Source organism: Panthera pardus, unplaced genomic scaffold, assembly GCF_024362965.1.
Source record: "Panthera pardus isolate Hobbes unplaced genomic scaffold, ASM2436296v1 HiC_scaffold_24, whole genome shotgun sequence".
Lineage (NCBI taxonomy): Eukaryota > Metazoa > Chordata > Mammalia > Carnivora > Felidae > Panthera > Panthera pardus.
The window spans coordinates 112584253-112597531 of NW_026526810.1; the positions used below are offsets into that span (position 1 = coordinate 112584253).

General features: G+C 41.3%; 1 protein-coding gene across 23 annotated transcripts in view; it reads left to right on the top strand.

The window, feature by feature from the left end:
* Positions 1-13279, top strand: part of TTLL5 (tubulin tyrosine ligase like 5) — a 299024-nt gene that overhangs the window by 62218 nt on the left and 223527 nt on the right. For 19 of the 23 annotated variants that reach the window (XR_002074563.2, XR_002074564.2, XM_053889627.1 and 16 more), the window contains exons 13-16: positions 6143-6224; positions 7817-7878; positions 9025-9119; positions 11596-11637. Coding sequence is in view for 21 of the 23 variants with exons in the window: in XM_053889627.1 (XP_053745602.1) it covers positions 6143-6224; positions 7817-7878; positions 9025-9119; positions 11596-11637 (281 nt within the window). In the remaining 2 variants the exon portion in view is untranslated. The remainder of the gene's footprint in view (positions 1-6142; positions 6225-7816; positions 7879-9024; positions 9120-11595; positions 11638-13279) is intronic. The other 4 variants (XM_019427217.2, XM_053889625.1, XM_053889629.1 and 1 more) reach the window with 1 other exon arrangement.

The following is a 13279-nucleotide window of genomic DNA, read 5'->3' on the forward strand; positions in this document are numbered from 1 at the left end:
CCCTTTCTCCACTCACATAAAGACAAGTTCTGATGAGCCCAGCCACTTTTGGCATGCCCCATATCCTGGATTCTCCTTCTGCTCTCCTGTAACTAGATCTCAGGAAAAATGATATCATTCTTTCTAGCAGATCAGGCCTGAAAAAGGCACTCTTCGGCTCTAATCAGCAGTCCTGAATCCTAGATACTCCTTTCAAATCTACCTTTACATATGGTAGCCAGATACCATATTGATTTATTGGACTAGTTAACAAATTGGCTCTGGGCTTTTTCTTTTATTTAGTTCATTTTCCTGTGGGATCTTGATCTGTTTTTTTCCAAATTCTCCTTCTGGACCCCAGATAAAGACTTCCTCCTTAGGTTTGCAACTCAAATCCAAAGCCAAGGTAAAAAGAATTTCCTTTATACAATAGCATTTGACTGGCAGTGTGGACTGGCTAATGTCAGCACTTTCCACTGCCTCAGGATTACAGCTCCAGCTGGGACTTTATTTCTGGGGAGGGTTAGTGGATTGATTTCACAATTAGTGGTGTGCCATGTTTAGTCATCTGTTAGCCCTTGGATGCATTATTATTTTCTCTATCAAATCTTTTTTCTTCCTCCCTTCCTAGACCACCTTTTATCAAGTTTTTTCTTAATATGTCTTAATATGTAAAAACCTTAATAGGAATGTCTCTTATTGTCCTTGTGGTTGGTAAGCTTTATTATGAATATTTCAAGTCTTGTGGCCAGGGTTATTTTGGGGGAGTAACTGCAAATTACTTGTCTTTTTGAAAAATTTCTACTCCTGAAGCCAAGACTACACTGTATGTTAACTAACTGAATTTAAATAAAAAAATAGGGGCGCCTGGGTGGCTCAGTGGGTGAAGCATCTGACTTCAGCTCAGGTCATGATCTCACGGTTTGTGGGTTTGAGCCCTGCGTCGGGCTCTGTGCTGACAGCTCAGAGCCTGGAGCCTGCTTCAGATTCTGTGTCTCCCTCTCTCTCTGCCCCTCTCCTGCTCATGCTCTGTCTTTTTCTGTCTCAAAAATAAATGAAAACATTTTTAAAAATTAAAAAAAATAAAAAATAAAAAATTTAATTGTCAAATGCTTTTCACTTCTTTTTTCCTCTTTCTTCTTATCTTTTCTTTATCTTTCTTTTAGTATTTCTTGATTGCTTCCTAGGTACCTTTTATGGTGCAGGCTGCTTGTAGTATAACGATGGGTAAGACACGGCCCTGCCCTCAGGTGGTGGGGAGGAACAGGCAGGAGATCACAAAAGCGGTATGGGTAGTAGAGTGACTCAGGTGCTCTAGGAACACACAAGAGCTATCCGCAATGCCTAGGGGAAGCCAGGGAAAGCCACGTCTACCAGAAGGAATACAACATGCACAGCGTCGTGTCAAGGCAGAATATGGCAGTTTGTGAAATAGAAGCTTAGTGTGACTGGATGCAGCCTGCATAGGCTGGGGTGGCAGGAGTTGAGGTCACGGAAGCAGGTTGGAGCCCCGTTCTAGAGGACTGACGTGTAAATTCCTCCTGGAGACAGCAGGCAGCGACTGGAGTGTTTTGAGCGGGAGGGCAATAAGATTGTTATTACTCTCTTTAACTTTTATCATGATTTGACCCAAAGCTTTGGATGACAGAGTAACAACAAAGGGAATACTGTATACCATGACTAGAAGTGACGAGTTTAAAACCCTTCAAGTACCACCTGACGTCAAGTATCTGTTGTTGGGCCAGTTCACAGCCTATCTCTATCTGACTATTAGATTTATGTCTTAGAAATTCCGACGGGCATGTGGAGAATGGACTGCAGTGGGGAGAGACTAGTCCTAGGGAAACGAATGGGAAGTAAGAAGTCTGTGGTGATAATGTACACTTAACCACGTGATTCAGCAGTCCCACTTGTAGGTGTTTCCCCAAGACAAATAATGTTACGTGTTCACACAGATACCTGGATATGAAGGTTTATAGCACCTTTGTTCATAGCCACCAAAAATTGGAAGCGGCCCAAATGTCTGTGAACTGTTGAATGGATAAACAAGTTGTGGTATATCCATAACATAGAATCCTACACAGCAGTAAAAGGAATGAACTACACTGTTGATACATAAAAACATAGATAAATCTCAAAAGCACACTTCTAAGTGAAAGAAGCCGCTCTCAAAGGTTCATCTGAATGATTTCCTTTATTTGGCTTTCTGGAAAAGGCAGAGATCAGATCAGTGGTCGTTGGGGGGATGAGGAGTGAGAATTGACTGGAAAGAGGGGCACTGGCGTGTCTGTGGTAGAATTGTTCCATATCTTAATTGTGGTGGTGGTTACATGACTACATACGTTTGTCAAAACTCATCGAACTATAATTTAAAAGGGTGAATTTTGTTGTATGTAAGTGATACAATAATTTTATTTTCACAAACTTGTTTTAAAACAAGAAACAGTCATAGGTGGATGAACTTCAAAAATGCTGATTGAAAGAAGCCAGACTCAAAAAAGTGTATACTGTATGCTCCCATTTATATGCCATTCTAGAACGGACAATGAATCTATGGTGAAAGAAATAAGAATAGTGATTATCCAGGGGTACGATGAGGGGAAGCAGGGTATTTACCAGGAAGGGGCATGAGGGATCTTTCTGGGATGATGGAAATGTTCTCTGTGGGTTGATATGAGTGTGGATTACGTGGATGTATCCAGTTATCAAGCCTCATCAAGTTGTACACTTAAGATCTGTCTCTTTCATTATATGTAAATTACATCTCAAAAGAGAATGTAGAAGCCTGGATTAAAGAGAAATAGAGAAGAGGTCTGGTAATGTGTAGGTTTTGGGAGGTGGTGAAGAGAGTGTTTCTAGCTTTGGAGACTGGTGGATCAGGCCACCATTTTCCAAGGTGAAGAATAATGGGAAGCCAAACAGGTTTAGGGAAATACAACGAGCTATATTTTGTTGAGTGTTGAATACTCCTGGGATATCCTAGTGAAGTTGTGTAGAAGGCAGTTGTGGAGTTATGGATTTGGTGTTCAGGAGACACTTGACTAAAGATATAGATTTGAATGTCATCATCATAATGTTAATTGCAGCCGTGAGAATACATGAGATCGAAGAGAAGTAGAATTGAGAAGGAAAGAGCCCTGAGGATGCCACCCTGAGCAAACCTGCCAGTGAATAGCTGGGCAGAAGAGAAGGAGTGAAAAGAGGAGGAGAATCAGAAGAGAGCAGTGTCCCGGAACCAAGGGAGAAGAAAGTTCCAATAAGTAAGGGGTGGTCAACAGTTTCAGATGTTTGGGCTTAGCAGTAAGGTGGTCTTTGTTGATCACAGTGAGAACAGTTACTGTTTTAGACAGCGGGAGCAAAAGCAAATTCTTATGGCTTGGAGAACGAACAGGCATTAAGAAGGTTAAGGCAGCTAAGAGTAGATTGCTTCTTCAGGAAGCTGCATTCAAGAAGTGGGGAGATAAGGACCCGAATGTGAAGTGGTGATGGAGTCAAGCTGCTTCTTACTAGTCAAGCATATAATTCTCAAGTTTGTTTGGATTTGGCTGGGGGCTGAAGGAAATACGTCTCATGAAAGGAAATTTTCCTAAGGAAACATTGTTGATCAAGGTGGTAGCACCAGTCCTTTGAAAATACTTGCTTTTCTGTTATGATGGGGACCACACAGAAGAACAAAGAACGTAGTTCTCAGAGTGGGCAAAGCCTAGCTTGCCCACACCCTTTAGTGACAGGAACACTTGGTGTATCTCATCCTGGACACTGAGTTTTTGAAATTCTAGACCCTGCCGCTAAAACACACAGTATTAAAAGGGGAAGTTTAATATTCTCAGGACAGCATACTTCTTACCTTTTAAAATCTTTCATGTCCATAGAAAAGACCGATCGTAAGTTAAAAGGGTCATTATGAAGACTTTTGTAGCCTGCCAAAAACCGAAATTATTTTTCTTAAGCTGAGTTGATTATTAGAAGAGGTCAACCTGATACAAATGCCCTCTTTTCACTCCATTTACCACCCTTACCCGACCCTCCCACTTCCAGCTCCTCAGGTGAGCTGGGCTTTGCACTGTGTCCTAATGCCACCACATACTCACCCACTTTGAAATGGGAGTAGATCCAAGCCTCGTGCGTGTACAGGTGCCGTTAGATCCAAAACTGATTTTGCGATTGTTTAGCCCTGATGGGTTTCATTCACCTGGGTAAAAATTTAGCATGCCCAGTAAATGGGTGTTGTCTCTCTTTGGGTTATTTCATTTTATTTTTTCTTACTTTCCAGAATGTTGGTTCTCAGCCTTTCTGCTGGGATTCTTGGAATTTGCCTCTTAATTCAGGAAATAGTTAAGTAAATGTGCTGGCTGTTTAATGCAAGGTGTCTAAATAACGGGTCTCATTGATTCTCATTCGGATTTCAGTTTTCCTTCATTTGTGGTTCATTCTGCAAATCTGTGGTTCATTCTGCAGAGCTGGTCAACATGGCTTCAGGCATTCTTACCCTGTTCCTCGTGCCATTATTATTAATAATATTAGCATTTTATGAAATAGTTGAATCCTGTGCTACTGCTTGTGTAATGTTAACATGGACTTGTGGATTTTGCAATTAAGTCTTCCTTTTTCAGTGCCTTATTTAGTGCTGTATCACAAAAGACTCTTTTTTTCAGATTGAAAGGGGAATATTCTGTGGGATGATTGAAGATTAGGTAAAATATTCAGAAGAATGGCAACTTTTCCCGAGAGAAAAATTCAAATGTGATGTCTACCTGAATCTGTACTGCATAAATAGGGATTCTGGATATAGGTGTATAGAGCACACAGGTATTGAGAGATGGTGATTAATAGAGAAGATCCGAGGGGTGAAACAATGCGAAAGAAATATCAGAGAGAGAAATGACTTCTCCAAGTTCCTCAGTGAATAAATGGTAGAGTCCTGAGAAGGATCCAGGTCTCCAGATTCCCCTTCTAGGATTCGTGGTCCCATAGCAGATTTTCTGTGTTCAAAAGACCATCTGTGGCACCGTCTTTTTTTAGAAATTTACATTTATTTTTCTATGTTATTGAGAGTATTGAGGAATGGGAGAATCCTTTTTGAAGTAAAGACGTTTGTTTCAAAATGAGTTTCTGGAAGATACCTGGATGTGTTCTGTAGATGTGAGCTACAGATGTGAGCCTGTGACCTCTGACTGAACTGTAAGGAAGCTCATCTTTTCTCTTGGAAGGAAGATGTAGATTATTTGAGGGACACGGAGTAGGAAGTTCAAGAATGAGTGGATCTTCTGAAAGTCAGATATATTTCATATATGTATACCAAAGAGGACTGTGGAGAGGGTCTCATTAATAATAATAATAATAATAATAATAATAATAGTAATAATAATAGTAAAGGCTGCTAGCTGAGTTTCCATAGTTAGTGTCATATTATCCCTGCATCCTGGGAGAAAAGGTTCTTGCTTTGCTCTTTGCAACAGATGAGGAGTTAGGGAAAGAATCAGTAAAGAACCAGAAACCATGGAAATTTGGTCTCTGGCTCCCTCCCTTTTTTAATAATATTAGTGGTGCAGGGTGGCTCGTCACAGTCTTCTGTCTTTCTGTGTTGAGCCAGTGTATTTTCTGTCTTCAAAGGGAAATTGAAACCATAGGAGAGGGGAAGAATAAATGTATTTTACACTCAGATTTCTTCTTAATCTAGGCTGCCAAAGCAAGATCTTGGTGTAGGAAAATGCATTGGAAGGGCCCTAGAGAGAGTCCTTCAGTAGATTTTTCTGTTTTCAGAATATGACGGGAGGACAATCCAGAACAAACCTAAAGTATCATTGATGTTCGATGCACTTGTTACATTCCTGCTCCCAACACTTTTTTTTTTTTTTAACCCGTAAGCACAGCAGAATCATGCTTGCTAACTTTTAGAGGTCAGGTCACTTTCTGTGTAGAGCTCAGGAATGTCAATAGAGTGGATGATAAAAAGTGGAATTTTATGACATTGTCTCATCTCTAGAGCTTGATTAATTTCTTTGGAACTTGAAAGATTCTCTGCTCCTACTTCCACTCATTACTTATACTCACCAAATTTCTAGGCCTCTGGTGGGGGTTGATTGGATTCAGTCTTCTAGGGTCTTTATTCAGTTGTGACATAGAAAATGATCTTGTGTATTGTGTTATGTTGTATTTCTAGAACTCTATGGCTTTGATGTGCTCATAGATTCTACTCTGAAGCCATGGTTGTTGGAAGTAAATCTCTCTCCTTCTTTGGCCTGGTAAGTAGTCTGTTCCATCAGCTAGAAAAGGACAGACCTTCAATGAGTAACACTAAAATACTTTTTTTTTTTTTGGTCATTTCTCTTGGCACAAGACTTTTTTTTTTTAACCCTAGTTATTAGATAGAAATGACTAGAATTTCTAAATTTGAGGGATTTGTGACACATGGTTAAAGTCCAGATGGCAACATGAATCCCTATCTTACTATAGTCGATTTGTGATCTATGTTTACTGTCTTCTTGAGCTTCCAACGGATGCTTCTTGTGAACCTTTTTATTTCCAGTTCTCCCTCTCTCGCCCTCTCTCTCTTGTTTTAAAACGTTGTAGGTGTTCTGCTAAGGCTAAAGAAATGCATGAGGTATTATATTTCCTTTATTGCTACAGGTTTGCACAGACTCAAATCCGCATATACTATAAAGGTATAAAGCTGGGTCTAGGGTAGGGGGTGTGATATTTGGTTCTTTTATCATCTGTGTTCTGGTATTCATCTAAGATTAGACTCAAAAAAACTTCAAACAATCTTATAATTTTTGTAACCTACCTGTTGTTTAAAAGAAGGAAAGAAACCTATTTTTTAAAACCAGAGAAGATTGTGCTTGTATCTGCAGCAGTAGCCAGAGTTTCTGTCAGCTGTACGCTTCTCTAAACAGCTAGAGAACCCTAGAGATTTATGCTGGAGACCACCCAGTGGCTGCATTTTTAAGGATGAAAGATGTTGGCAAAATGCCAAGTAATCAAATAAAGACAGATTGACTACTTCATGGGGTGGGAATTTGGCTTAACCCCAATAGTAAGGTATAGAACTAGATGTTACAGATGATTCAGATGTTGGGCTCCTCTTATGTTAAATCACCTCTTTGCAGATTGCCCAGCAAGGTGCATCATACAATGTTAGAGATCCCCAGAATGATGCATTGGTCCAGCAGCCAAAGTAATCCGGTTCATGGAGGAACACCTCAACACCAAAGCCAGCGTGGCAGTCGCTGCCACAGGGAGGCTTCCAGCTTTTAGTTCATATTGTTTCTGTTTCCATGTGGGTTCCTGCTGCATCATCTGGTGATATTTTGGTATAACTGGTATTTTTCTGCCCTCGTTTGCAAGCCTACAAGCTTAAAAAGATTGATTTAGAACAGAAAATGAAGGCTTAAAAAAAGTACAAAGATTACCCCAGTTTCTTCTCTTGCTTGTGAATGTGATTTGACTATTGCAGCAGTAAAAAATAATTTGAATGATGGGCATACTTATAAAAGAACATATTAAAAGGCTAAATCTCTAAAATCCACAGTGATAATGAAGCAGTATTCTTGACTTGTTCACAATTTGATTTGCACAAGACCTGCTGGGATAAAAAGATTGCGTGTCAGGGAACCAGCTTTGCTGCTGGACCTGCCTTACAGGGGATGAGGGTAGCAGTGGGCTTTTCTTTCTAGTATTTTTGCCCAGACTTCTTTTTCTTTTTCCCTGGATTTGATGTGCTTTATTGTGTTGCTTCTCATCGACATTTGGAAACTCTGCTCTATTGGGGCCCATGACGAGGAGCTATTCTGTTCGTCTATAACATCGATTGCCCTTTCTTTCTCTGTTCTATCAGTGACGCACCTCTGGACCTAAAGATTAAAGCCAGTATGATTTCAGACATGTTCACTGTTGTAGGTGAGTAGTAGCGTTTTCTGAAGGCTCCCATAAAAGTTAACCAGAGCATCCATTTTTGTCAAGCCTCCTAGGTGTTAATGACTGGCAGTTCCTAAGCCATGCTGAATGTTTTGTACTAAAAAATTATATTTTCAGGCAGGCGCTTCTATGTTCCTGCTCCCCCTGGCTCCATCCTGTCCTGAGGCTGAACCGCAACTAGGGCTGAGACCTAATTCCTGGGGAACAGGAATTCTGGGCCAAGGAAGAGAGTTAAGCGAAGGTCTGGAGAAAGTCTATTTTTCTCCGAGCCGAGGGGAGTGCAACTCACTGAAGAAGCTTGTTACAAAGGAGACTGGCTATATTTCCATTAGACGGCCTCTGCTGGTGTCCACATGCTCCCTTCTGTAGTACTTAGAACTGAAGGCAGCCCGGGGAAGAAATCCCTTTTTGAGTAGATAAGTCAAAACTTTGAAATGGAGGTGGGCTGTCAGGTGGGTATATTGTGGGTTTGTTGTTTTTGAAGTGCTCTAAAAAGGCCTGACAAAATATATCTGAAATGAACTAGTACTTGGTGTACCAGCAAATGCAGTAAACCTTAGCTACTCTAGACTCCTGGGATGGGAATCGGCTTCTTTTTAGGAAGTGAAAGGAGCTCACACCTAATTTCTTAAGCCTATCATAGATAATCTAAGAAGCCTACTTTGGAAAGGTGCCAGTAGACCACCTTTGGCAGTTCCAGAAGTAGATCTTGTAATAGGACAGGAATCCTCACTTGCTTCTGGATTCTCCCAGTAAAAACAACATTATTTTCCAGTCACCCTCTAGGAAGCTACTCTAAAATAATTTGTTTTCATAAGCAACTGTGTGTTTTTAAATGGTGGTTTGCACTTTTACTCTGAAGCACATCAGCAATCCACATCTATTTTTTCAATCAGATTCAGCTCCCCAACAAGGAAGGTTGATTTATCTGCATATTTTCCATTCTTGTCCTGTCCAGTTTCGGTGGTTTGGAGTTCAAGTGGAGTGTGTGTATGAGAGAGCCATGCCTGTTCCTCCTGAGGATTTATGACAGTGCAACTGAGTTTGTATAGCTAAAGAAAAGGTGCAGTTAAACCTGCTAATTTCGTGGAAAATGGCGGGTTTTAATGTTTCCCATTCCCCATTCAGGATTTGTGTGCCAGGACCCTGCCCAGCGGGCATCAACCCGGCCAATTTATCCCACCTTTGAGTCTTCCAGGCGGAACCCTTTCCAGAAACCTCAGGTAAGCAAATTCAGCAGCAGGGAGCCCAGTCAAGGCCTATTGGAAAGTGGTAGCTGAAGTAAACGAGTGAGCCGAAGCACTATGGGGATGAGGTCACTTAAGAGCACGAAAATTTGGGAATCATTCCAGACAGGAGGCTGTTAGATTCAGCTGTGGCTAATAGCATATGCTTTTAAACCAACTTCTTCTCTGCTTTTTGTTCTTTTCTTTCGCCTTCTTTTTTCAGTATCTCTCCTTTTTTCTTTTTCTTTTTAAGAATCCCCTGCTTTTTTCACCCAACTGATAGGCTCATAAACAAGGCGCAGAGAGGGAGCCTACAGATTCCTAGTCATTATTCTGCTACATTCTTTTTGATCTTCAGGCTAGCTTTGTAAAGAAGATGCTCGATTGAAATAACGTCTTCTCTACAAGTGATTCTCTTCAAAAGGAGCCTCAGTGATCGTGAGGTGTTAATTGAGGTTAAATGAGATAAATGCCTACCATCCGCTGTGCCTGTCTGTCTGAAAACATCACTTGATCGGGGCATCGCTCCAGGCTTTGTGTCCTCTGCATTTGTGTTTCAGTTAAGCCAATCAGCTCATCGTTCTGTCTGTCATCGAACCCATAGCTGCCTGTCTAGACCTGGCTAGTTTCCACTTCTGTTCTTTGCCTTTAACATTTCTTCTTATCTAAAAGGTCTACCTTCCTCCTCTCTTCCCATCTGGATTGATTACCTTGCCTGCCAAGAAGCTTAGAGATTGTTTCTTCTTATTAAACCCATCCCACTCAGTCAAGACCTCTGTTTTTTATTTCAGTATTATTTACTTGTTGTCTATTGCATGGTGTGGCATTCATCAGTTTGTTGCTTTTAAATTGTCCGGTGCTCCTCTGCTAGATTGTAAGCTCTTTGAAGGCAGAAATAGCTGCTTCTTCCCCCTCCCTTCCCCTCTCCTTTTCTCCCCCCGCCACCCCCCCCCCCCATTTATTTCTCCTCCACTTCTCCCTTTTCTTCTCCCTTCTCCTCCCACTCCTCTTTCTCCTTTTTTTTCTTTCGCTTGCTGGTCTCATTTCAAGTAGTGCTGTTTGTGTTTGCCAAGCTCATCACTCCTACTAAACAGTTATACCTCTAACTTTTCATTAGAACAAGGTCTGCACACTCAAATGCCATTAGGGGCTGCAGGCAGACAGTGTACATGAATAAGAGGGCCAGGTGTACAATACAGCTGAGAGGGGCATGACAGTGGTAGACTGGAGTGTGTGCCCCAGGTGAAAAGGGGGCAGCTGTCTTACTGATGTGCTCTAGCTGATCGTTGCCATGCATGAGTGTGGGCCGCGTGTTGTCAGACCTTCCTACTGTCAAGAGGAATCAGAAATCTTATTTTAAAATATAGTCCAATTAAAGAAGAAACACTTTGCGGACCAAACATAGCATGTCTTTGAGTTGGATTCAGTCTGTGGGCTGCCTGCCTGTGACCATCTGCTCTAGGATTATCCCTTGTTAGTATCAGAGTTGCGATGTGGGACAGGGCGTACTGAATTTCAAGGGGTAGTGTCAACTTGCATTAGAAGGGAAACCAGGCAACAAGGTTTTAAAATTTTGTTTTTAATGCTTATTTTTGAGAGAGAGACAGAGAGACAGAATGCGAGCAGGGAGGGGCAGACAGGGAGACACAGAATCCAAAGCAGGCCCCAGGCTCTGAGCTGTCAGCACAGAGCCCGACGCGGGGCTTGAACTCAAGAACCGCAGGCTCATGACCTGAGCTGAAGTTGGACGCTCAACCAAGCGAGCCACCCAGGTGCTCCAGGCAACAAGGTTTTAAATCACAGATGTCATTTAGTTTCTATTAAGAAAAAGTAGAAGATTGTTTTCTTTGGTGTTTAATAAGAAAAAGTAGAAGATTAACCGAGGTGTCCTTTGCAGACCGTCTCCTGGCGTATCAGTGGCAAGAGCCACAGAGTCTTGTGTAAAGGATTGCGAATGTTTCTGTGCGGCCTTGCAGAGTTTCTGCCGATTTTACTCTAGGCACAGTTGTATGTCAGTCTTGGATGAATTGACCCCTTTTCTTAGCTTGCCGCTCAGCTTCTATTGGCCACTCTTTGCAAATCGTAGAGAATCTATTTGCCTAACTGGTAGGTCATGGCATGACTTCATCCATAAGCAGCCTGCAGGACGCTTATTTAAAGGGGGAAGAAACCGTAGGTGCATTATAGGTACTCTGGAACCAGTTTATCAGGTGGAGTAGTTAACTTCAGGATGCGACCGTAGGATTGTGCTCTCGGTGCTACGGAGATGAGACTGTAGTGGATACACCAGAGGAGAAAGTGGTGGGAAATACAATAAATGCTCTAGTCTAACAAGCACGAAGTGTAGAGCTCTTGCCTTTGGTGCCTGCTTAGAGATTGTTTTCTCATTTGTGAGATCATAGATGTAGGAATTGGAAAACCTAGGTACGTTAGGAGAAGATGAGGCTTTATTCCGTTTTTCTGTCTTTTATAGCGTCCAGTGTCTGCACAGTTTCAGTCCTCAAACGCCAAACAGGTAAGTTCTGGATCGTTTGGAGACTTCATTCAGATTCTTATTTCCAGTCCCCAACCGGAAAGCCTTTTAGCTTTGTGCTTTCACAGTACATGTTTTGTGCACCTGCTTTTTGACCTTGAATAAGATAGAATTAAGTGCTAATGAACGTACAGAGGTCTTTCCAGATATAGGATACAAGAGTAGAGGCTGCAGGAATTTATGAATCCTCTTTTCCTGACAGTGATTGTGGTGTGATGGAGGCAGTCAGGTTTAAATGATGAACAGAATATTCCGGAAAGGAAATATTGTTCACAAACACTCTTTCTTTTCTTCAGATGTCTTATGAAATGTACTGTTGTTGGTAGCTTAATATTAGAATCATTTTCACATTGGGTATCGGGCTGCATTTGATTGTACCTATTTCTTTTATGTGGTGATTTGCAGTTTTATTAATCCTAGAAACTGCCATAATTAGTGTCTGAGATGCTGCCTTTAAAAATACAGACAAAACATTGTGTCTCCAACTCTTAATGAATAATAGTATTTGCTCTCTTACTGTCCTTGTTAACGATATTTGAGATTAGCTGTCATTTTCTTCTGTGAAGATCTTTTTTTTCTTTTACACATCTTTTTGAAGTGATTGGGTAGCAGTGGGGGTGGCCGCTCCTGCTAATTTGATGTTTTGAAATGAACGCTGTCGATGTTTCCTACGTAAGCGTGCCACTTGGAACTAGTAGTCCTTCAGCAAAGAGCTCCATTGTATTTATTTTGGCTTTTGTCCTCTCTGATGCAGTTTCTGGACAGCTTGGGAGCTTAATCTGTAACTTGCATAAGCTTCTGCTTTTGAATTTCTCTCCATGGTTTATATGAATCCAAGAAGTGACAAAAAGACTTAACGGTTGTCTTGTCTAGTGTTTGGTAACTGGTTAATGTGGTTCCATAGTATGAATTTTGTGTTCAGTTGGTAGGATTTAAAACTCGGTGATGTTTAGTGTCTTGTGTTTAGCAGCCACCTGAGTGTGTTAGCTGCTCTCCATGGCAAACAAATAGAAAAACAACAACAACAAAAAGTCTCCAAAGCTGTTGACTTCAAAGAGTTTACATTCCAATACCTTTTAGGGATATCTAATCAATTTAAGGAGAACTTTAAAAATGCTTAATTCATAATCTTCTGCATTTGACTCCAAAGAAGTGTCTTTGGTATGTTTATTCTAACCTTAATTTCCCTTCACCATTTTAATTCTCTTCTGTCTGGCTCGGTTGCTTGAACCCTTGTAGGTTGCAATAGCCTGTGTCCGAGCAAGCGAGCGAGTGAGGCCTCTTCCCTCAGAATTGTGTGTTTGAACACTGCTCGCCTGACACAAAGCCTCTCTAGCTTTACTCAGCCTATCTGATACATGTTGAAATCTTGGACTCTTCTCGTTCTTTGCAGTGTTCTATTTTGTCACTGTCTTTCTGTTAATGAAGCCATCTCAGCTCCACAGTAGTTCTGACAGAGCCAAGGGAAAAACGAACACAAGTTCCCTGCTCTGGCCACGTACACTTTGTTAAGTTTTCTTTTTCTGTTGCTGTCAGATTGCGAAGTCACCGTTCTTTGCCTGTTGTCTGACTATTCCTTTTTAATCCATTGTCTCTTTCTACATTTCTTCCTTCCCTTGAATGC